The sequence below is a fragment of the Balearica regulorum genome, chromosome 16 (assembly GCF_011004875.1).
Source record: "Balearica regulorum gibbericeps isolate bBalReg1 chromosome 16, bBalReg1.pri, whole genome shotgun sequence".
Classification (NCBI taxonomy): Eukaryota; Metazoa; Chordata; class Aves; order Gruiformes; family Gruidae; genus Balearica; species Balearica regulorum.
Genome location: NC_046199.1, coordinates 11,580,556 through 11,605,953, shown reverse-complemented (window position 1 = coordinate 11,605,953; position 25,398 = coordinate 11,580,556). Strand labels below are relative to the sequence as shown.

The window sequence follows — 25,398 nt, the reverse complement described above, 5'->3', positions numbered from 1 at the left end:
TTTGGTTACAAAACACGTATCAAAACAGGTTTTATTTCACAGCATCTTAATTTCACAAGTTCATGGGGAAAACGGGAAAAAAAAAATGGTACAGGCTACAACTGATTTTTTAAATAATGGAGTAAGACAAAACCAGAACAGTATTGTTTACATAAAAATGTACAGCCTCTTATCAAGAGAGTTCTCCGTGCTGAGTCAGCCCAGCAGCATCTTTACACGCTCCACAGCGTCTGACCACCCCTCGGCGTAAACCAGCGTTTCTCTGCAAAGCAAGAGGAGTTGGGCTGTGACAAGGTAAAGCCGGCAGATCCACGTAGTACTGTAGGTCTCACTGTCAGTTTATTAATTGGTAACGTAGTAATAGTCCTTTGCCACATGGTGGCAGCTTTTAGGTGAAGAGAGAAATATTCCCACACGGGGCTGCAAGCTACACTCTAGAAATAGAAAAATCAACACAAACACACACAAGTATCCATATCTCTGCAGAAGGACTATTTCTGCACAGATACCACAACAGCGGTACCGATGTACAAGCCACAGACTGCGCCTCCAGACGGCATCGGCCCCAAACCCATGCTCTACCAGAGACATCAGGGCAGCGTTCGCTCCACCAAGTTGTTTTTGGCCCGTGCTCCAAACAGCTTTTGAGCTGGAGAACGCTGCATATGCCCCAAGCCAACATTTAGAGCAACTTGTAGACAACATTCAGCATTCTGTAATTTAATGCTCCTTATCGTAATTTGTTCTTCTGAAAAAGGAAACAAAAGCTTGCTGGTTTATGACGAGAAACCAACCGCAGCTTCTGGGAGTGCAACTCCAGCCCAAATGCCCGCTGCAACCAGACAAACTTCCACTGAATAGAGACTGCAAAGTGTTGCAAACCAAAGTGCGTTTTTTTCCTTAGATGGCAAGAAAGGAAAGTTAATTTTGTTACAGAAAACACTTTTATACACTAAACAAAAGAAGTGCCCAGAGAAAGCCATTTTCTCGTTTCATTCATACTAACTGAAGTGTTTTACTAGTTCTGGAGATACCGCGTGAGAAATTTCTTTGCTCAGTTCTATCCCTCTCCCCTCCCCTCATGAGCTTAGGTGGTGGACCACTTCAGTTGTCTTCATCACTGTTTGCTAATTTGAAGACTCGTTATACACTAGATGTTTAGTACATCACTATTTCTTGCATGCAAGGTCAGTTATATTCAGTAGAGAGTTTAACTAGTAGGCAATTTTTTAAACCTGGTGAAAGATAACTGGCAAGCTTATTGTCTAACTTATTAGCTACCATCTCACTTATGGAGGCTGGAAAGTCCTTCTGTATTACAGAGAAGTCACAAGCATATTAAATTTTACACAAATAACTTGAAGCTACATACAGCTGAATACAGTTACAAAAGATTTGATAGTCACTGTAATTAATATATATGAAAAATACATTTTGAGCCCTACTTAAAGAGAAAGGGGCTCTGGTAAAGTTTGCTGCAATTCTAATGAAGCCAAATTAGCTTCAAACAAATACACAGCTGAAGTTCAAAGATTCAGCTTTGGTTTTGGCTACAACCAACATTTAATACAAGGAACAGGAATTTACATTACTTTACATATTAGATAGCAGGTCCCTTACCTCAGTACAAGGTCTAGTATTTCATTTAAGAGTCAAACTTAAATGGCAAATTTCTCAGTTGTAATAGCCAAGCATCAGTTTTGTTCCTTGCAAATGGATATGGTTACTTGTATCATAATATTGCTTCAGAAAATAAACCCAAGAGCCAGTATCATAGAAGATTCCACATATAATCAGAGTTCATTCCCAACCCGGATATTTTAAAAACAAATGAAGGAATAGCCAATGGTCAGAGAAGTTATTTAACCTCTGCACAAGCATCATAGTGCTGCTGGGCACCAGCCATTAGGTGGCTGTTCAGATGTGCAACAAATGCCAGTTTCATGAGGACTATCACAGTGACGCAATGCTTGGAAGAACGGAGTACAAAAAGTAGCATTTTAAATATCGAACATGCTTTGTTTCATTGGCTTAGTTTGGCAGCAGTAGCTGTACTGACTGAAGTATTTGCTCAGAGCACGTAAGACCATATTTAATACAGTCGTACTAAAAAGGTGCTTATTTCAGACTACAGAACACTGAAACAAATAAGAACCATAAACGATACATTTGACAGCAAATTGCTCTTAGTCAAGGGCTCATGTTCTGCTGAGGAGTGAACTAGGATGGCAATCATTTGCTGCAGCTACCTTGTTCAACACGTGGTATTTCATGACAGACTTTCCTCTTTAAATAAAATATATATTCTTAAAGGTATTAATAGTTAACTAAATTGGAAGGGAGTACTTGCAATCTTGCTGCTTATAGATCTATAGTATAGACTAGATGCCCTGTGTATCATTAGTGCAGATATACTGAAATTGGTTTTCCTTGTATGCAAGGCCAATGCAGGTAAAGAATAAATGGCTATACAAATTCAGGATTCCCCACTAAATAACATAACTAACTTAAAAAGCACTGGTACCAGACCAGCCAGTTTTAGGCACATCTTTAAAAAAATAAAAGTATGCATTTCATTAATGTAAAAATGCAAGAAGATTCTTAGAAACATCTGAACTTTATGGTGCATTGGAATGGAAGTGATGCTTCCTTTAGTTTCAAGGAATATAATAAAGGCTTAAAAAAACCCCAAACAATGCAATAGTATTCTTCATAGGGAAGAACAGTTTTAGTAAAACTGAAAAGATAAATAACGAATAATAAGCAGCCATGACAGCTGACTGGTGAATATTTGTGCTTTAAATGTCCAAAAGAAAATAAAGTTCAATAACTCTTCTCGTACCATCCCCGAAGACTTGGCATACGTGTCCATAATGCACACCTCGACACTTTAATAACACACCGCAGGCTTCAAAACTAGCTGCAGCCACGGCACGATGCGCACAGCGGCACAGAAAAGCCAGTGGCAACTTCACCAGCAGCGTTTGGTGATGTGATCCCCAGCGCCACTGGCCATCAGCTGGAACGTAGCTTTGGTTAAGACTGTTGTGTGAGCCGTCTGTAATGAGGTAAAACTTGGTTTTCAGGAAGATAGAGAGCCAGTTCCAAAGCTACAAGGACGGTGAATTCAAAACCGATGAGATCTCTTCTGTTGAATCTGAATCTTTCTTCTAGTTTCTATAATAGTAATAGGAAAAAAAAAAAGAGGAGAAAGAATCAGTTAATCCACAAGATACCAAAGCACTGTTAGATTAAGTCAGCATAAAACAGGAGTTGGCGATGCGTGGCCTGAGCTGTACCTACAGAATCAAAAGTGTTGCCAGGGATCAGACAAGTAAACCAGCTTATCAGCTCAGCTGTGACACCCACACAACAGTTACATACATTTGCCTGAAAAACGCTAAGTGCAATAATAACCTCACTGTAGGATCAGCAGGACATTAGACTGCACCAGTCAGGTAGTTTTAATGAATTAAAAAAAAATCAAGGAAGAGCCCTAATGAGACATAAAACTGACTGAAAGAGCTGGTCTTAAATGCAAGCATGCACTGCTGAAAATCTTGGCTTTACTCTTTGTCTTGTTCCATGGAATAGAGGGTTTTGACAGCACCTGAAACAAGTCCCATAGTACTTACGTCTATAAGGTGTTTAACTTCATGTTTCCTGAGATCACTGCTGATCTTGGCTGCAAGCAGAACGCAAGCACCAGCACACAGTTTGCGGTTCTGTTTGTTGAGTTTGCCTTGGAGGACGAGCTTCTCAAAGTAAACATAAGCCATGGAGACAGTAACTGGCTCCAGATTGCACTCTTCACTCAGGTTCCGCATCTCTCTCTTTAAACTGGGAATAGGAAAAAAGAAACCCTCTGAAACACCACAGCTTTTATGAAATGCTCTAGAAACACTGCTGCTCTAGAAACACTGCAGCATGGGAACTTGGAAGAGCATATGGGCAAGACTCCTATTTGGAAAACCATGATGAGTATTATGCCAGACTGGAGAAGCCCAGCTGGCAGCACGCTGGAGCTGATGCAGAAACTGATTTAACCTGGCTGACAACATCTACTGGGGAAGAACAGTTCCTCATCTGCCCATAAACACCCGGCGCTCAGCTGCATCACGGACACCCAGGCTATTGCTGTATGACTCCTTCTGGGCTTCCAAACTGGTTTGTGATTCATATTACAAGAATGAACCACCCTGATCTATAGAATACCACATCAAAGCTGTGCAGATCACAGCAGTTCCTGCACAAAGACAGGTCTACTACACACCTCGTGGAAGAATCAGGTCCGAGAAGGAAGGCAGACTAGTTTACACCCTTCCCACAACAGCTAACCCTTCACTTCAGCATTAAGGCTGACTTTATGGTGGATGCTACCTCTCATGGCTGCCATCCCTACTACACCTGAAGGAAGATTTCTGCGTGAACACACTTCTTGAAACATCTACGAAGAAGAGCATGCAGGATGCTGGCAGAACACAGGCTCTGCCTGAGCAAACCTTCCACTTGGAGCGGAGTTATGCATAGCCCTGGTGATTCAGCAGAATCGTGTCCTAAGCCGACTATTTCAGAAGGCTCTGGTTGCATTAACTGCTGTGTAATACCAGCAAGATTACAGCTCTCGGAAGGTGCAACAGTGCATCTCGCTGATGAGTGGCCAGATGCATTTCCTGGAAGGTGAGGCATAGTGCTGCCTTCACAAAATGCTTTTCTTTACTGACACTCCCCAGACCTAACACTTTTCTTTATCCTAGAATCTTGTTAGAGTCCACAGCCAGAGAGTCTTGTAATTGAAAGGCGAAAACAGCCAGCGGGTCTAGAAAGACAATCTATTTAGAGGAGGAGTGCACTACAGCCAAACAATCAGGTTACAAGTATTTGTTTCAAGGCTAATGCTGTTTCACTGCTAACTGGCTGTTAATGTTACTCCACCACAGTTGGTGAAACAAAACCCTTTTAGGCTGAACTATGAAAACCAACTGCTACCCTTTCTCAGCACCCTAAACATTCCTGTACAGGACTGTCATCCTACAGTCAGCTCAAGTGGCAACAAAAGATTAGTGTTTAATCATATATACTATTAATAGATCTAGTATTTGCTCCATACAAGTGGAAGATAAAAGCAGCCTTGTACAGCATAGGAGATGTTCTCATTATTCAACGCTTGTTTCTTACCTCCTAATTTTGCTCAGTGTCAACTTGATATGAGGAAACTTCTCTCTAAAGGTTTCATTCATATCTTTTTTAAGGTCCGAAGGTTTCACATATTCTATGACTGTGGTCTGAAACACAAGAGGCAAAATTTGTCATTTCTCTTGTGAACAGTACTGACAGCCAAACAAGTCTTCCAAAGACACTAATGCAAAGGCAAACCTGAGTTTTATTATTCACAATTTAACATTTCTATAATGTCCTAAGTAATACACCATGTTGAATCTCAACCACAGACAAAGACTTAAAAAACTATATGCAAATGGTTACAAGAAGTCAATGACTACATGGAGATACATGGCAGGTTGGTCCTCAAACTGAGTGTACAAACACAAGTATTCACATTTTTCCTAATCAGTTCTCAAAAAGCTACAACTTTCTTCCTAGAGGAAGTTTTCTTCCTTGAGGAAGTTCTTTATAGGAGGATCTTCCAGGCACTCACTCACTTTTCTGTTCATGTATGCCAGTCACTCACCATGTATGAGGCAAAGATGAGAACACGTTTATGTTTCCCACAGGGCCATTGAGGATCATCCAGAAGATTTGGATCATACTCTGTGGCTTCCCCAGCTTCACTTCCTGAGTGGAATGAGGAAAGCACTATGCTGGGTCACAAGATACAGAGCTTTAAAATTCCCTGTTTCCTCTTTAAAAATGTTTTCAAACAGCAAACATTAAAAGCGTTGGCAGACCCCATAGTACAGGCGAACTGCAGCTACAGTCACCTGTTTGCATTCCATGAATGCACCAGTCAGGTATTACAATTATTAAAAAACCCACACAAGCTCTTTCTCCAGCATATGCCTGACACACCATCTTAGACTTACTGCAAACTAACAGTTTATCCTCTACAAATATGCACAGAAAACAATTGCACAAGACTGAATTCTTTTGCCTATACTCTCATCCAGCAGACAGCAGAGCTGTCACGTTTGCTGTTTTACACAAGAGGAGGGATTCTTGTCACAAACTCTTTGGCTTATGCATTGTTACTGTGCTAGAAGGCAAGGAGGACCACCTGTACCTACGTACACCAGATGTTTCTTGTTGAGCAACATAAAACTTCACATTTCCAAGGAAACGGCTTTGCACTCCTTGAATTGCATAAACAGAACTAGGCCAGATATACAGAGGACGTAAGGAATGTGTGCAAGTCTCAGTCTTGAGGCTTATCATTTATACTTCACTAACAAGCCATCTTTGCTAGGCTGTGCTAAAAAAAGTCTCCTAGCTGCAGCACATCCTTTCTAATAAAGCACTTTACTATTGGCAATTGTTTCAGACAAATACATTCCTTTTATGTTTTTCTGCTGTGTGCACAAATGGTGACAAAGCTGTCGGCTGTCCTTACCAATGTCTGTTCCTGCTGGTATCGTTTTTGCTGTCACAGGTTTATATCTTGATCCAGGAAGACTCCGTGAAGCACTAGCTCGACATGAGGAAACAGCACTATGGCTGTCGGCTTTGCGAACAACTAGGGCATTGGTTGGATACAAGAATTTTGCATAGGACACAACCTTAAGGAAGGGAAAGTTGTAATAGTTATAGGACAAAAAATATTGAAAAGCTTATTTCCAGATATCTAGGATTTTACAACTCAGACACTCCTGCAGTTTGTATTTGGGAGTGGCAACCTTGAAATTGTGGAACAGGAGGAAAGGGAAAAGTTGGAAGAGGAACTTCTTGTTTCCATGGCTTCAGTATGGAAGTGCTGTAGAAGATTTGGTGGGGTGGCAAAGGAAAGGGGACATCAGTAAAATTCTAGCAGTATATAAATTTAACTAAAGAGATATAAGTTTCACCCATATTTCTATCAAAACATCACTCACATGTTGCCTGAGATACCAGAGTCAAATAGATTCTCTAGAAATGGAGGCAGAAGTGATCACAGGCTTCAACAACCTCCTCAGAAGAAGCTTTATCACAAGCCAAACATTTCAAACTTTAAGGATCAAAACAAACTTCCGCTGCTCTGAACAGTTACAGCTCTCAATTTATGCAGTGCTTTGCCATCCATAAAGTGATTTGTCCCAGGGTGAAAGCAGCCAGCTTATCCACCCGCTCTCCTCAGCTCTACTCAGTGGTTTGGTCATTGGCATTGCAGATCAAGAGACTACAGAGAAAAAAAAAAAAAAGAAAAAGAAAGAAAAAAATTCCTTACCTTGCCATCAGCACCCAGCTCTACTCCTTCCAGGCCAAGCACCATCTCAGTGGAGACTGAAACTCCACCAGAAGGATGTCGTTGCTTCTGTCCTTCCATTTTTAAATCACTAAATGCAGATAAGAAAATGCACTATTGGAAAATGCAGCACAAGCCCAGCTTTGTCTATGGTAAATACCAGATGCAGCCCCTAGCTACAGCCAACACCACCAGGTCAGAGTTCTACGTGAGAACAGTGCAATCCCTCAATCCCATCTCCAAGAAAGCATTAGTTTTTAAGTACTCTTTTCAGAATGTAGAGATGTTAATTAACTGAAGAAGCAGATTTCATCTCATGTTAACTCAAATCCGTACCAATATACTTATGAAAAGTAACCAGGGTTTTTTTGTTGGTGTTTTTTTTTTTAAATATGGTCTTTCTGCATAAGACCATACCACTTGTAATACACTAATGCTCAAACACTTAACAACAAACATGATTTATATAACTAGTTTTCCAGGATTAGAAACTTGCCTTTCAATTGCAATTTTCCAACCACTGTGCACACAAGGTCAAATTAAGAATTAGGGCTGCTAGCAGAACTGCTTCAGCAATGGCAGCATGCAGCTTTGTCACCTATATTCCAACGCAAAAAAGCAGCTTTCAGTTGAAGAATTGCATTGCCAGCTTACAAGCAGAACGACAGTGCTCAGAAGTGCTCTAAAATAGCTCCAGTGACCTTGCTGCTTTTCTATTAAGTGAGAGAATATTTTCCCATCAACTATTTTTATGGCAAGGGTATTTGCATACAATACAATTCCTACCACTAAACATCCGTTTCCTTCATCCATAAGTTACGCACAGGACAGAAGTGACAACACAATTGTTTTGCCAAAAGTGGATTAGAATAAAATTAGTATTTTCTATGGCATAACTGTAGATCACAGACCTTCACAGAATCAACTTGGACTCCACAAAAGACTGAGCAAAGTTGCAGGGAAATCCAGTTAGCACGTTTTGTTTCTTATAAGTAGTCATATTGACAGTTATATAGAAAAACGTAGTACAAACACTAAAAGCAGTATCAAGTCTAAACTGCTTCTGTTTTTCTTAGATTGCAAATAGTGACATTTGTGGCTTAGGAGAGCTAAAAAACCAGAAAAGCATCTTAAATTTACTTAGATGTAACTTCACTATAAAACCTTGAAAGGTTTCCAGTAAAGGCAGCTGGATCCCGCCTTTCCCTGACGCTCTGTATGCTTTTTTGCTGACACAATTGTTTGTTTCACTACAGACAGTTGATTTCTGACCACTTTAAGAACATAGGAAATCCTGCACAGCAACAAATCACATCACCTGTTCGAAGCTGGTTTCAGGGATTTCACAGGACTGGAGTGCTTTAAAATGTGAATAAACACTGGAAAAGTTTACCTCTTCCTCTATTTTTCTCCTGGAGTTTGAATGAACACTTTGACACTGTGGCAATGTCTGATTTTACTGCTCTGATAGCAAGTGCTTGTCCTTACACATAAATGGTAAGTTAAAAAGGTTCACCTGCTTCAAAACAGGAAACATACACCAACCACACTCATTTAAAAAGACCTTTTACAAACAATAGACCACACATTTCACAAAGCAGTTAAAGTCCACTCACCTGATCCGTAAACTCTCCCCGTAAGGTAGGATAGAAAAAGCTACACACAGTGTTCGTTTAGCACAGATTAACACTATCCTGTAAGCAGACAGGAAAAGATCAGCATAAGAATTAAGACTCAGAAGTTACAAAGCAGCTTTTTTTATGGAACATAAACCCAGAACTCCCCTTAAATTGCTCTCTAAGTTACATATCCTGCTATGGATTGTATGTTTTCAGAAAGCAGCACAAAAGCAGAGGTTTCATTCTGACCCTGTAGGTCTTTAAAGCCAAGCTGTATCAAACCCCAGCGTTCACTATCTGCCATCACCCTGGGAGGTCCTCAAAGGAGACCCCAGTCTTTAAATATATATTTATGTAATTTTTACATAAACCTTGTGAAAAGATGTAGATAGTATTTTACATTTAGATGAAGTCTCACACCTCTATTAATAATAAATACAAATGCAGCCCCCTCCTGCCTAGGAACTATGAGCTAAGAATTTGGCTAAACCAAGCCATTCTCCTTACATCCTCCTCAGCTCTAACCTCTCTGTGTGCTAGAGATAAAGAGAGTGTTAGAGGGGAATGCTTTAACCTCCTCAGAGCAGGATGGCAGAACCATCAGAATATTGATTGGTGCAGACATAGCAGATATGAGCACCTACTGCCTTCGATAAAGTATGTATAAAATTGAGACCCCAAGGACATCACCTTATTCCCACTGACATTAAATTGCTAACTGCACTGAATTAGAGTCTATGTCTGACCACATCCTATTTCACCTGAGTACAGAAGTTACCTGCTGTTCTTGGTGTCATACTGCCTCATGTTCTTGATGAAGTGCATCTTCTTCAAACTCTTGTGTCTTGGAGACCCAGATATATGCTTGGTTCTGCAATTATATAAAAAACCCCAAACCCATTAAGTGCTCTGAAAAAAAGTCATGCCAGTTTTATGATCAGATGGCAGCACTAGCATGCAGGACCTCAGATATTGGCGTGGAAGAGGGTGGAGGGAGGAGAGGACTGCATGCAACGAGTTGAGATTAATGCTGCTTTTGAAAAAAGTACCTTCGTACACTGGCATATTCCACTATGTCTTCTAAAAAGTCTAGAGAGCAGCGCTGGGAGATAAAACGCCTTCTGTAAAATGTACAACACCATGAAGAGTGAACAATATTAGTTCATGGCCTCTGAGTTTATGAACTGCAACAGATCTATGAGCTCTTAGGACAAGTGACAGGGGTTTTTTTGGATTTTTTTTTTTTTTTTTTTTTTTTTTTTTTGTGGTGGAAGAGTGCTTAACTAAGTTTCAAGTTCCTAAAAAGGCCAAGAACTTGTCCGCCCCTCCAGGACCCTTGAAGTACATAGTTACACAAACTTCACTAACAAGACCATTCACTATCTTCAACACATAAGAACACCTACCTATAAGTTAACACACCTAAAAAACTTTGAAGTATTCATTTAAAATATTACAAGAAATATTGCAAAAAGCCTCCCCTCTCGGCAAGGGAATAAGTAATTTTATATCAATCTATGGACAGATACAGATATATCTGTATGATGTGTGAACATCTGTGTGCATTCCCGATTCAGAACACAGTTGTCTCCAGCAGCAGGAGTCAGCAGACCGAGAGTCTACGACGGTAGCTCAATAAAATTGACAGATCTCTCCAGAAAACAATAGAGAGGGCTATTAGAGGAAGTAAAGAGTATTCAGTACCCATCTGAAATCCCAGAGTGGAAGATGAAGGAGAATAATAGTAGGAATCATGTGAGTTAGTGTAACAGTAATAGGATATTACATTTAAGCAAAAAAATAGACTTTGCCAAAGTAAGATACATTGCTATTGTCAAAGTCAAGTCATTCTTTGTAGGTAGAGATTTACAAATGAATTGTGAAACTATGACTGCAATTTCCATAGGAACAATGCACTCGGATTCAACTGCCACCAGCAAAACACTGATACTACAGCTATCGGATTCCATATTTTCTGCTTTTGTTTAAGCATACGTTGTGTGGCATTTTTTAGCATAAGCCACATGCATTCAAGTTCAAGGTTTTCTTCCAAAGTGACATAGTAACTCAATGAACAATACCGCCATGGAAGTCAACGTAGAAGCAGTGCATGAGACAAAAGTTGCAGGACTCTGGTTTGACAAGATTTACTTTTGGAAAAAATTCAAACTAAGTCGCATCAGAGCTCTGGCACCCACGAGCAGACAAACTGCTCAGACCAAGGCCAGGCTCTTGGGCCTGAAAGTTAATACCCAGAGCAAAAACGTGGTGCCTTGGGCTGGTTCAGGGGGGGAAAAAAAAGGTCAAGAAAAATGTGATGTATTAACAGCTATGGAAAAGTTTTTACACAAAGCCATTTACAGCTTCAGTTGACTCAAAGTAAAGATCAAAAAAAAGCTACTTGGAATTTAAGTCTGGTCTTGAAGTCCAGCACTACAGGATTTTGAAACAGCCTGACAATCTGCTAGTGCCAGTGACTTTGCCTTTCCTCCTCTCCAGCCTGAGCTGGGTGAGAAACCAAACCACGCTATTTGGTTGCTACAGAAGAGATCCACCAGAGTTCTGGACATGAACAAAATCTGACTGCTTTTTCTTAAGCATAGCATCTAGAAATGCAAATTTTTTGAGTGACAAACCAGGTGCTTTCACCTCTTTTCCCTCTTCTTGCAAATTATTTCTTTTCTTCTGAGCTACTTGGAGGTATTGCCAGAGCTGCCTGCCAAAAACTGTGCCAGCGAGACGTGGCAGTTTCACTACGCACAGCACATCGCTGTTAAGGGCAGTGTCCCTGTTGTACCAGACTTGCTATAAAATTATGGATTTCCACAAGCAGCAGGTTATCAGCAACAGGAGCATTTGCCCATCTTGCTTCAAGCTCTACCAGGAACATGAAAAACAGCACTTTAGAAAAGATGGTGTTCTGGTATTCTTCCTTACACGTTGACATGAATGTTACTTAAAAATACCGATTCGCAGGCAAGCCCCTCCAATAAGGTCTCTGAAGTTATTGCTGTAGTTTAATGTACCAACACTTATCTACAGGTTTTGCAAAAAGACACTTCAATCTGAGTATTCCTGAAACCAGGTTAGCTCCTCATCTTCACCACATGCTCAAGAGAAACAAGTCACCATTTTCTCTGTGTCCTCAAGTACATAAAGAGAATGAATGCCGACCTAAAGAACATTTTCCTTTTCTTCCCAACGTCTGCTTACAATTTCCTTAATACAATACCATTAGTGGCCTTTTTCAGTGAATTCGTAATAATTTATACTCCCATGTAAAACTTTATTTTTTCTCTTAGAAGGAGATTGTCTTCAGGTTCCCAGCAGCACTGCCCAGGCATTCTTAAAAGAAAAAAAAAAAAGACCATAATTCAAACAGGTAGGAGGATGAAAAATTAACGCCCCTTTCTGTAAACACAAGAGAGGTAAATCCTCCCACAGGACTAACACCCTCAGCATTGCTAGAGACTGCCTCCCACAAATCAACAGCTATTAAGGGTACTACTGAAGAATGTTTCTGGCACAGCTTCAACACCCTTCACCAGCACTTCAGTTCAAAATTTTTTTATTTTTTTTTCAGTGAGAACTGCACAGGAAAGTTTAATGCTTTCACATACACATGGTTCTCCAGTCTACTTTGGCATCTAACCTGCAATAAAAAACCCCTTCATGAAACATGGAGGCCAATCTCAAGCCTCCTGGCATGAATGCAGTTGGTAATATCCACAGTCTTCCTCCCCTCCTAGGGGAGACCTGGCTGGATGCAGACAGAAAGACGCCATGAGCAGCGAGCAAAGGGAAAACACAGCTAAGGCCAATGACAATAGGCATTGGTACAAAAAACCCCACGTGGTTCTGTAAAAGGATACTGACGTAAGTAACTGGATGGATTGAGCGAGCCACGGCTAGACCCTCACCAGTAACCTCACAGTGCTGTAGGTCCGACTGCCCACAGGGTCAACGAGCATGTGCTCACTGCCATGGTGGAGACCATCCAAAATATCGCCTCGTTTTCTCAGTAGCAACAAGAGTGCCAAACACCTGAACCTGCTGCTCTGTAAGAGCATAGCTGGAAGTAAAAACCTGCTGCAGTGAAGGGAAGATCCTGCCCCTTGACTCAAAACCACCATGACTCATCCCCACTCTGCCAACAGGAAACTTCATTTTTAGCTACGCTTATAAATAATATTTTCTGTCCTCAAGTGAAGCTGTCGCCTTGGAAGAATTCAAGATGCTAAGCAAGATGCTCTCCTGCAAATCTTAAAACAGGGTGTACCTAAGAAGGTCTCACTAATTCAGTTAGAGTCCCCAAAATTGTTTGTATGGTCAAGCCAACGTTTTAGAGCAACACAGCTCCCTCGCTGCAGTCCAAGAGAGACTCGCTAGATTCCTCAGTACCACTAATCAGCAGAAGTTCCTTATTAGGTAGGGGAGTATGCTGGAAAATTTAACACTTTAAGTTGCCTGCACTTATCATATATATATATATATGCTTTAGTTTGAGTGCTCTTCTCATGCAGCCAATCCACACTTCAACAACAGGCAGCACAGGATCACTTCAGCAGCTGCTGGCTTTGAGGAAAAAACATTGAGTCACATACCCTGTCCTAAGCAGCTTCACTAGGATAACACTGCTTGTGGTCTGATCCACTGGAATTCAAAGGATTTTAAGTAGTTTACATAGAACATTTGTTGCCAAATGCAAACTATAAATATATATATTTGTTTCCAAATGCAAAATACCAAAACAGAATAGCAAAATCTCTGCACGCACTGTAAGTTACCTTACACACATTCTTACTGACACACTACCTGACAATTAGAAATTGAAATATCCAATATTAAGATGTTCATGAGTTCTGTGGAGCAGGCTGTAATTTCAACAGTATCCTAAAGAACGTTCAGACATGCTCGTTCACCAATACCAACTATTTCCTTGAGAAACACCAGCTATTTCTAGTGGAGGGTGTCCCTGCCTGCAGCAGGGGGGTTGGAACCAGATGATCTTTAAGGTCCCTTCCAACCCAAACCATTCTGTGATTCTATGGAACTATGGAGAGTTTGCTCTTTTGTACGTCCTTGGCCAGGAGCTCCCTTTTGGGTGCTTCCCAGACACTATTTCTGGAGCCAATAAAGCAGGACCCTCCCAGAACTTCAACATAAAAACGGCAACTGTGTTTACACAGCCAGCACCTCTGAGGGGACCCACCAAGAGAGAAAACACATGCAGCACACGCTCAGAGATAAGGGGCTATCAGGCAGAGGAATTCTGGATTACGTCTTGGCTTGTTATCGCCATGTGCACACACGGACGCACACAATCCAACACTGCTGCCGAATCCCTGATGAGCTAAACGCGCACTTAAAAAGCCAACACAAAACCCCCTCGTGTTCCGATAAAAAACCCAATCACATTAAGTCCAGAAGTGCATTTACTGGGAAGCAGTAGCCAGCCCACACATTTATTCTTTCTGATGGATTTCCCACTGAGAAAACCCAACTTCAGAGTGCCACCAGCTTCAGAGTTGTCCTCTCCTATTCCTGCCAGTACCCACGGAGTGCTGGCAGAGAAACCCTCTGCAGAGGGTGAACAACGGACAAGCAGCACGCAGGATCCCCAGCCCCGAGGTTGACACAGCTCTTAAGTGTTCCCAGCAGAACAGGACACAGCTAAGAGCAAGCTATGTATAGCACCGGTAATCCCTACGCGTCCCGTCTTATGAATTGAGAGGAAAAAGCTGGTTAAGTCACAGCTCCCGATTAAAGAGCTGTGACCTTTCCAACGGCTTGCCAAGAGTATTTTCCCCTCTCCCACCCAGGGGCTGGGCTACCTGCAGACACCCAAGAGGACAACGGTAAAGTTTCAGGATGTTGCTGTGGTTGGAAGTATCCAAGTTGACCGTGCTTTGGCAGATATGGTTGAACGCAAAAGAGATACCAACCCTGTGCTATCAGACATGACTTCAGGCACAAGGAAGTCTCTTGCACGCCTGCTCCTGGGCCACTGTGTCAGCTCTTTGGGCATCCATGTCCCCGCTCAGCACTTCCAGGTACCGCTTCCAGGCTTGGAAATAAACAGCCCTCATTAATCTCATTTTAGCCCCTAATATCGGGCCTTACAGTGGCCAGTGATCTTACTTAAGCCCATGTGCTGCCGCCATTTGGCGATTTGGAAGCTTCTCTCTGTTCTGCCCCTTCTGCCACAGCAGGTGAACGGACCGGCTGGTCTCACTCCTTCCTGAATGGCTAAATCAGAAGTTTCTAAAGTCTTACTGGGATTCTCCTCCCACCCCAATTAACCCCTCATCTCTCATGGACAGGTTTGCACTCTGAGCTAACCGCACAGCCAGAGTTCAATCAGCATTCAGCTATTTTCACCAACGCCGCACCCTGAGTTCATCTTCTGCCATCACTTCTCACCACTTCCAGGATTGCCAAGCCCTGCGACACAAGCATCAAAGATGCTGCAAAAGCCAGACAGTAACATGACTTGAGAACTCCTCCAGCCACAGGGACCAGCGGGGCAGATTCGTTTCAGATGGAGTCACATCCATCGCCCTCGTGCTGGGGAAAGGATGCCGTGCTCACACCCCCCAGGCACCGGGCTGAAATTAGCCGCAAGGCTTATATCTTCTGTGGCTCTTTAGCCATGTGTACTGCTGATAGATGGGTGGAATGGAGGAGGTCAAGGATTTTTAATTACTGTGTAAAATTAGGGCCTAATAGAATTTGGTTTCCTATTTCTCACTTGAAAGAGTTTTATTTTAACATGGATGTCCCTTTGTAAGGTCCTTTACAGGCCTCAGTGTAATCACAGCTGTCAGGGGACTGAGTTATAAATATAACAAGGACAAAAATCATTTATTGGTTTTTGGAAGCACTAGCTTAGTAACAACTGTCAGAGGTAATATGCACAAGAATCCAGATTCCCAAATCCTTTTTGCAATAGGAAGACATACCTATTTGTCAGATTTTTTCTGCCAAGACATATTTTAAAGATTAAGCTGTATTGTTTTCCTTCCTTACAGGCAAGCCAACAACCCGATACGAACCGTGCTTTGGTTTGACTAGGCAAAATACTGGCATCAAGGGATTAAGAAAGCCAGTTCCAATTTTTAAGCTGAATTTTTCACAACTGCTGTTACTTATGCAGCCCAGGAGACATTTACTGTTTTCAGGCTTGCATTTCAGTACCAGTACTACCATTTCAGTACCCACTCCCGTACCAGTGCCCCACGCCTTACCACCCTCGGCGCTTACATTAATGAGTTTCCAGCTCAAAAGCAGATTGAGTACAGCTCACCAGTAGCAACAAGTTCTCAGTAATTAAAGCCAAAAGAAGTCAGAGAGCACATTTATACTGAATCACTTTCAAACCCACATATGTGGTGAAATAAATGACTTTAATGAAGAATCTACACCATGAAGTGCCCAGCACCGAGCAAGCCATTTTCATGGCTAGATGGTTTCAGCTCTGATGTTCAATGGGAGGCAGCAGCAGGGAACACACCCTGCATGACCCGTAGTAAGCATACAGCTAAGTACTCCTCCTTTACAAAGTCAGCTACTCGCTGTTTTATGGCACCACAAGCGCGCAGTTTGGATTGCCCACCACTGTCCCAGGAGCTCGTTCTGACATTTAAGTATCAGACTGCCAGAGAATAAATGCAAGTCTCACAGCAGGGCTAGTTTAAGTTATTCCTCTGGCAATCTTCATTTTAAAGAGTAAAACCAAATGAGCCACATGAGCATGGAAGTACTTTTATGCTTCAGAGCAGGTCCCTCTGAGACCTCAGGATGAGGGGGAAGCCCAATTCCTTCCCCTTTGTGTTCTTATTCAAGGTTTGTTTGCAAAACTGAAGGGGCACCAGGGGCTTTCCTGCTGGTCCCAAACAGCCAAGAGAAAACCCTGCACTCCTCAAACACCTGTAACGCACATGCAAGGAAAAGAATGTCATGCAGCCTACGGGACAGGCAAGAAGGAACAAAAAATAAGTATAATTTGAATGAAGGTGGAGGCAGAGTAAATAGGAAGCTCACTAAGTCTGGAGAGTTTTAAATACTAACAAGGAAAGAAATTAGATACTCTTCACAGTGGCTGCTACTTCACTGCTGATTCTCAACCACATATGATTAAGACCTAATGCTACTAAGAAACGAGCTTTGTATTCATTGCATTTCATAAATCACATTGTTTTAGTGCTAAGAGTGTTTAGACAACCCAAGGATAAAATAATGCCTTCCAATAAGTATTATGAAAGCCATCTGTTGCAACAGAACCACAAAACCAGATGCAAGGTTTGCCGTGCCCGGAGTCCACTTCTACAGCCCGCTCCTAAAGATCCCTGCAGCTTCTAACAACACAAACTGGATGTGCTGGCCAGAATATAACCAGTAACTGTATTTCTCCAAATTTCTACCAGTTTCCAGAGGCGTTCCTAGTTCACCACCCTGGTTCCCTCTGTGCTTTGTACTCTGCTCACTAAGCATTGAACCACTGACCAAAACAGGCAAGTGAAATGCAAAGTGTGTCCTTGATAACACTGTGGGCATTATGCTAGAAATATTCATGCACTTCCCTGAGATGATGCTGTTGTTTCATCACATGCCTTGTTAAAATAAAAGCCTTCAGCGCAATAAAACTCCCATGCATCATGGTTTAACCTGGCAGGCAGCTAGAACCACCACAGTCCCACCCACCCACTCCCCACCCCCTCGATGGGTGGGATGGGGGAGAGAATTGGAAAGAAAAGAGTAAAACTCATGGGTTGAAAAAAAAGACAGATTAATAGGACAGAAAAGGAAGAGATAACAGAATATACAAAACAAGTGATGCACAGCACAACTGCTCACCACCCAGAACCGATGCCCAGCTGTTCCTGAGCCACACTGCCTCCTGCCCAACCCCCAGTTATATACTGAGCATGACATCATATGGTATGGAATATCCCTTTGGCCAGTTTGGGTCACCTGTCCTGGCCGTGTCCCCTCCCAGCTTCTTGTGCACACACATCCCCCCCGCCCCCCCTTCTCCTTGGCAGGGCAGTATGAGAAGCTGAAAAGTCCCTGACTGCTTGGCAACGGCTAAAATATTAGTGTGTTACCAACATTATTCTCATCCTAAATCCAAAACACAGCACTATACCAGCTGCTAGTAAGAGAATTAACTCTATCCCAGCTGAAACCAGGACACCATGTTAAAAAAAAAAGATTTTAACAGTGAAGGAGAAGAAAATTCAAAACAGGCAACCGGAGGAAACCCAGTCAAAGAAAGTTTAGAGTGGTCTCGCAGTGTTTTTATGGGCACTTGGTTCTTCCCACCGCAACATCTGTCATCCCCTCCAACCCACAATCAAGAGCTTGCAGCCTCACCAGGGCAAAATTTTCTGCTTAAATTGCAGCAGCCACAACAGAACAAGTGCAAGTCTGCCCGTGCTGTAGAGCAAGCAGCTTTGCCTGGCAGCAGTTCAGCCCATGCTGTGGCTGGCTAGCAAACAAAATGGCTACCCAGCTCTGAAACAGGTCTGCAGGCTATGCTGAGCCAGGGTACCACCACACGGAGCGAGAGCTGGCACAAGAGGAGCGTTCCCCGAAGGTGGCTGCACGCAGTCGGGGCGTTTGGAGCTGCCAGGGGAAACGGTGGGGTCAGCCGGCTGCAAGCTTTTCATTTTAAACTCGGTACGGCTTGTGAATCAGAGGGCTACCTGGTGAAACACTGTGCTTTGCTTGCACTGGTGAGCTCAGTTAGAGGTTCTTCATTTAACACCTTTTTCAGAGGTTAAACTATAATAATTTACAGTAAGTTATGTATATAACAGCTATAAACCAAAGGTTAGGAGTTTAAAGCTCTGCATGTGAAGTGTGACAGAGCGGCTTTAGCTGAGCACCCTCCATCTGCAGTCACCTGCTTTATCAACGATACCTCGTGCTCATTAAAGAATCCAAATTTCATTATGCTCATGTGCACATCAGATTGTGCATTTTTTTAAAATTCAAACTACAGAGCCAGAAGACTTCAGAACAATCTTCAAAAGAAAGCTCAAAAGCATCTCCAAGCTGGCTCAGCCTGACAGCCTCACAGCTTTAACTGCTTGACAGATGGAAAAAAGGAGGAACACAGGACAGCTGAAGTTCAGTCTGCAAGATTTAATGTAAGTAAAAAACACATACTGCAGGAAAAAAAATTAATAGAGAATTTTGTAAGAGTCACTTCCTCTCCTTCCACCTTTTTTTTCCCCCTTCTAAACCAAAGAAACCATACCCAAACCCAGAGCAGAAGAGCTTGTCTGTAGCTCAGAACTACTCTTTAAAAGGGAAAGCAAAGATCCTTCCCTCTCTGCCTCATCCCACAGCTCATAGTGAATTACAAAACAAAGAACCACCACTGGTAGCTCTCCTGAACCGGTTCAGTCATGGTGCCAAGAGCACACGACAGCCCCGACGAAGCAGCTTGGCCCACGGCTAGGCACGATAGCCGTTCAGTCGGCTGGCAAAGGAGATGCAAGTTTGGGCAGCCCATGTCTCTGCAGTTATCAAGGACTTTGGGGCTAAGCAAAGTCACAGAAAAGAGCACCGACAACCTGAACACGTCCTTCTCACCGGCACCCGCAGCGCTCAGCGTACAGCTGCTGCTCAACGTGAGCTTTGGGAGCTCCGAGTGCTCAGGCTGAGAAGGTGGCACTTGTTCACTGGCTGAGATCTGGGGGTAGGAAGGCAAGGAGGAGAGTAGAGATAACTATTTTAGACTGTGGATCAAAGAAACAACGTTTTAAGCCAGTACTCTGAGATCCTGCAGACTTCAGAGTCAAGAGTTACATTTGAAAATAATGGTCCAATAGAGCTTGCGTTATTTTTCCTAACTCAAAGTAAGCTTGTAAAATAAATCTTGCAAGTGAGCCGTTAGAAAACAGCCATGAACGCCGTGTTGCCACACAAGGTTTTGGCAGTATGTTCAAGTCCGTGGCAGAGGAGCACCAGGATAAGAAGCTCTGGCTGTAACGCTCCTACAGGACTTGCTTACTGGAGGTCTGAAACGAGGCCCCACCGATTCCTCCTCAAAGTTAAGCTATTCAGCTTTTTACATTTAGTTTGGGAGCATTTTCCCTCTCAGGTGACTTGTTGACTCTAAGCAAGACAAAACATCATTCCGACCACCCTCACGGCCTCCTGCAGAGAGGAGCTGTGAGCTGCAGCGAGGGAAAAGGAAAGGTGGAACCGGTGCTTCCAGAGCATCCCCCTTCCTGCAGCATCCCAAAACCCGCTGCCGGGGCTCCTGCACAATCCCTTTGAAAAGCTACAGAATCTGTCCACGGGTAAAATCAGCTGCAAGTACAGTTAATTCTGATCTCCAGGCAGGAGCAGCCTGTACAAAGTTATTTTAAAAGCCTCTGGACTCTTTTAAATGAAGAGGTCAAATAACCTTGGTGTTAAAAGTGTCTACAATTGTTTGACCCAGACCCATCTGCAGAGGTGCGCAGGACACAAGGACGTGGATTTTTTGATCTCCAAGTTTCCTGCTAGGCATACAACTTCTAATTAATATACCTGGCTGGGAATGTCAGATAATAAGTACTACAGGCAGTTATAATTTATAACATTTAACATTGGACACATGAAATTCACCTGCAATTGCAAATATGAGAGAAAGCTGTCAAAACAAATTGCGCTTGCTGAGAAGCCCGCAGCCTTAACATTTCAGCTGACTTTTAAATAAAGTTCAGGTTTAGAATGTGTTCATTTTCAGCCCCAAGCAGCACATCCCAGTCTACTATTCATGCCTGAAAGGTCAAAGCTCGCCGGCTCTGACAGATCTTGCTGCTTCCTGAAAAGCACCCTGTGTGCTCAGGTTATCCAAAATAAGGCTCAAAATTAAAACTAAGACTTTTAAACATTATATTTTGTCCATCTCAACAAAATCTGTTTACTATCAGAAGGATTTTAAAAAAATATTTATGTTTCTTGAAGTGAAAACAGCAGCTAAGCTGCCAGTAGGACAAAACAACACATTAACCATCATAAGCATAAAAGCCTGACCAAGCATTCTGCCATTCTACTCAAGGAACTAATTTGATCACACCTATGTCAGCAATCTGGCATACAATTAACACTTAAAAGCAGAGTTGGTCCAAATTGCTGCTCTTATCAACTACTGTTTAAACGCCCACCCTTAAAATGACCTAAATTAGCTCAGTCATTTCTGATTTATCAGCAACCGTGAACATTCAGTTCAGCTCCCTGACCACTGAGCGCCAAGGACATTAAAGCATCAGTTGCAAATAATTTAGTCTCCGTATTTATCCTTAGGCCCAGCAAAATGCAGCGAATATATGGCAAAATCAGCTGCTTTACAATATACTGAAACCTCAGAAGCACAAGAAGCAATGACATTCAGGGCTGTTTTTCCCATTCTTCATGCTTTCATAACCTGGCTATTTTCAGGGCTCTCTTATCTGTGTTTCCCCAGAAAGCTCTGCTGGTTTCAGACACAGCTGCAGAAATTCATTAAAAATCTGTGAATGCCGATTTGTTCGCTGTTTGCTGCCTCCCTCCACTGCTTTTTGTGAGGCTTGTTCTTTGAAAGAACAAAAGAACAGAGCAAGATGCAAAAGGAGAAGGGAGGAGGGATAGCAAGCAGATTAAGCAAGCTAGTATAACACAGCATTGCAAGTAAGATCCTGTAAACAGAAGATTCCTTAAGAAAACAAAAATGAAAGGTTGAAGTCATTAAGTTTATAGTGCTCAGCCAGCAGCACAATGAAACCAAGCATCCAGATTGAGCAGCGCACCGCTGGAGTTTCCATCCTAAAGGAGCTGACTGCTACTGAGCCAACTTCAAGAAACTCCACGTTACATCAGCTGAGCAGATCACTTATTCCTTCGGCTGTACCGAAGATCCTGCCTGTTGCTAATAAATAATCACCAACTCTAGCAGAGGTACCGTCACAACCTGCACTGACCTATGCTGGCCGGCCTCATCGGCTTCTTGCAACTTCTCAATCAAGTCAAACAAGATCAAGTTTTGTAATAAAAGTCTGCCCAGTGAAACTGCCGGTTCTAGATAAAGTGATCTCCACAGATTGGGGCAAGCCCCAGTGTGATGAAATCCCTGGGCATGGCACAGGACTGCAGCCACACCGGTCACCAAACATGGACAGAGGAGGTCTAGAGACCTTTCAGCCCATGCTCCGGGTGGGTTTAAGGGAGGCTCCAACTCAAAGCAGCTCTTGACAGTGACTAAAAAAGGACTCCGAGGAGAGCAGCTGCCTTAAGTGGGCACCAAAGACGAGACGTCCAGAGCCGCAGCACAGATTCCACCTCCCCCTTCCCTCTGATGACTTCGTACGCCTGTACGTTTGCACGATACACGCAGTTAACCTATCCAGAGAAGCAACATTACTCTACGGCAAAAAGATACCCAGATTCCGAAGTCCCAATAAAAGGAAATCCATTTTGCAATTGTTTGTTGATTTCTGAATCTTATTTTGCCACCAGAGACAGAAGGGGAAGCAGCATAACTACCACCGTCCCGCAGCAAAGGAAGTCCCTGTGTATTTACAACAAGAAGAGACGCTGCCGTTCTGCAGGGATGAAGGGATGCTCTGTCACAGAGCAAACCACGGAACCGTCCAGCGAAGCACTAGTGCTCCAAGTCTCTCACCCTGCAAGTCGCAGGTAAAAACGTTATTACAGAGGGATGGTCCATCGCACTCGCTCCTGTGCCCAACGTGAGTGGGAGTAGACACGTTGGGTCTAACACATCCCCACAGGCAGCGTAAACCTGTCCTTTTGTCAGAAGATGTGTGTATCTCCAGGTAAAGGTGTGGATCTTCCACCTGATAAATTTCAGCAGATGTTCTCCACTCTTCTTTAAAGACAAAAATAGATGAATTCTCACTCCAAATCACTCTCAAAAGTAGTATACAAAATGATTAATGGAATACAATATACCCTTTCAGCCATCCCTTCCAAGCTGAAAAATCATGGCCTGTTTTGTCACTACTCACACAAAAGCCCCTTCATTCCTCTGAATATCTTCCTTGCACTTCTCTCTACCTTTTATTTCCAACTTATCATTGTTTTCAGGTGGATTGTTTAGAATTATGATGGTGGAACATAACATCTAAAATCAGATGCCAAGGAAAGAGGCAGGAAGGACATGGAATGAGAAGATCTCAGGCATATGGATTCAAGAGTGTTTTCTCTTGACTTGGCGTGGGAAAGGGAAGGATTGAACCATTTACATGAACTCCAGCAGCCCAGAACTCAGCACGCACAGGCACACGGAATGCACACCCACAGAGGTAACTGTGCTTTTAAAGCTCCTGATGAAAAACTCACCCTGAAGAACTTTACCTATGATATTAAAACAATGAAATGAATAGCACAGCACCTAGCGCGCTGGCTTTTGTGGACCAGGAGCGCTAGGAAGGAGCTGTGCCACAGCAACACGCTTACTTGGGGCTTTCCTGCACAACAAGCTGAATACAACAGCGCAACCTGTGCATACAGGACATCCATCTAGCAGGCCCAGCTTCAATTTCTCCAAGAACTGAAGAAAGAAAGGTCCCTTCCATTAAAAGGAGGAAAGCAACAAGTAGTAAATGACAGTTCAAGAAGGGAAAAACCCAGGAGGAATGGCACACAAGAGGACCCCCCCACCTCACAAACAGCTACTTTTCTTTATATTCACTCAAACCTCCAAGTAGCCATTTCCTGGGGCTCAAGCAGACACCTCCATTGCAAGATGTATGCTGAAAGAGAACACTGAGCAACTGCATTAGCAAAGCTCCCCAGCTTTAAAGCACGGACAACATCTCGGTTTCAGCTCACTAACAAAGCTCTGGAAGCCAGCATAAAGACCACGGAGACTTAAAGACTTTGATACTGCTTTGCCTATCTGCAGGCTCAGAGGGCCAGCTCACTTTACAAAGTTGTTTATGCAAGAAATGCCCTAAAAAGAGTTCCTTCAGAGCTCAAATCCCCAAGATCTGAGCAAGAGCCCGCCTTCCAGTAGCTTAGAAAACCAACGCTTTTGGGCTCACAGAAGTCCCTTGAAAATGCAATGGTAATCCTGCACTGAAGGCCAGAACATCCTCCCCTGAGGCTGACTCAAAGTTCCCAGCATAGAAGCATTTATTAATATACGGCGTCACTGCATAGACAAGCAGCAGAGATTAGAAGGCACTACATCAGCGGCGCGGCCGTTGCACCGAGGAGAAGTCCTACCTACCAATGACTCTGTAAGCTTCATCTGGAAACAGAAAAATGCAAAAATTGGGCTAGAGAAAAAGCAGGAGGCAGGGTTCAGGATACCGCAGAACTGCAGCCAGAGACTCAGCGAGGGAAATACTCCGCAAATCCCCCTCACCAGACGCTCCCGCACGCTGGGGCATCCTCCGCACAAGCGGCCGCACATCCCCCGGGCTGACGCGCACTCGGCGCTTCCAGAGCAGCGGGCTGAGCCGGGCAGAGCCGGCAGCGCTCCCCGGCTGTCTGCGAGGCTGAATCTCACCCCCTCGGCCCCCGGGACACCTCCGGCGGGGTCGCCCCGGGGCAGGTGCTCCCTCCCGGGGCCCGGAGACAGCGGGGCCGGCGCCGCCTCCCACGACCGCTCTCCCTGGGGGCGGCCGTTTCCCATGCCCCGTTCCCCACCCCCCGGGCGGGCGAGGGCCCTGAGAAAGTCCGGCTCTTCCCAGGGCCACGGGGGGTCCCGCCGCTTCCCACGCCCCGCGGGGTCAGGGCGGCCCCGCCGCCGGGAGGGGGGGGTGGTGGTGGGGGGGTGTGCGGGCTGCCCCGGCGTGCCCCGTCCCCTCACTCACCTCTGCCGCTGCGCCTCCAGCGCGAAGCCGCCGCCCGCCGCGCTCTGCGTGGGGCTCAGCAGCCCCGGGGCGCCCGGCTTGGCGGCCGCCAGCATCCCCGGCAGGGCGGGCGGCGCCGGGGGCGGCGGGCAGAGCGGGCCGCCCAGCAGCAGCTGCGGCAGGAAGATGCCCCCGCGGGGGGGGTCCGCCTCCCCCTTGGCTCCGGCGGCGATGGGGGGGACGCCGGGCAGCAGCAGGGCGGGCGGCGGCTGGCAAGCGGGCGGCGGGGACAGCAGGCGCGGTGGGGCTCCGGCCGGCTCCGCCGCCGCCGCCTCCTCCCCCTCACCCGGGCCGGCGGTCGTCGCCGTCGGTTTCTCGGCGGGCGGGCAGGGCGGTCGGCCATCCAGGGAGATGTTGTTGAGGAAGAAGAGGGCGGCCTGCCGCCGCCGGGAGTCGCCCCGCTTCCGCGGCGGCGGCTGCTGCTGCTGCTGCTGCTGCTGCTCACGGGGCGGGCGGGGAGGCGGGGAGCCGCACGCCGTGGCCGCGGCCATTCTCCGAATGAGCCGCGACCGCCTCGGCCGCCCGG

General features: G+C 44.4%; 1 protein-coding gene across 4 annotated transcripts; it reads right to left on the bottom strand.

The window, feature by feature from the left end:
* CABLES2 (Cdk5 and Abl enzyme substrate 2) lies at nt 1-25,398 on the bottom strand. Of its 4 annotated transcripts, XM_075768327.1 has the most exons (10): nt 24,834-25,398; nt 10,062-10,133; nt 9,791-9,883; nt 9,010-9,087; nt 7,376-7,484; nt 6,566-6,731; nt 5,690-5,793; nt 5,179-5,285; nt 3,636-3,840; nt 1-3,177 (listed from the first exon to the last, which is right to left on the bottom strand). In XM_075768327.1, the coding sequence occupies exons 1-10, from the start codon at nt 25,361-25,363 to the stop codon at nt 3,037-3,039; spliced, it is 1,605 nt and encodes a 534-aa protein (XP_075624442.1). In that variant the 5' UTR covers nt 25,364-25,398; the 3' UTR covers nt 1-3,036. The 4 variants fall into 4 exon arrangements, with proteins under 4 accessions (XP_075624442.1, XP_075624443.1, XP_075624445.1 ...); XM_075768328.1 differs by lacking the exon at nt 10,062-10,133; XM_075768330.1 differs by lacking the exons at nt 10,062-10,133; nt 24,834-25,398 and adding an exon at nt 24,245-24,266.

Bases quoted from the DNA above. Each gene is read 5' to 3' on its own strand.
- CABLES2 (XM_075768327.1), bottom strand. From the start codon at position 25,363: ATGGCCGCGGCCACGGCGTGCGGCTCCCCGCCTCCCCGCCCGCCCCGT. The intron at 9,088-9,790 runs GTAACTTCTGTA...GTCTGCTTACAG, and splicing joins TATGACACCAAGAACAGCAG to GATAGTGTTAATCTGTGCTA. The intron at 3,178-3,635 runs GTAAGTACTATG...TTACTATTATAG, and splicing joins AAGTTAAACACCTTATAGAC to AAACTAGAAGAAAGATTCAG.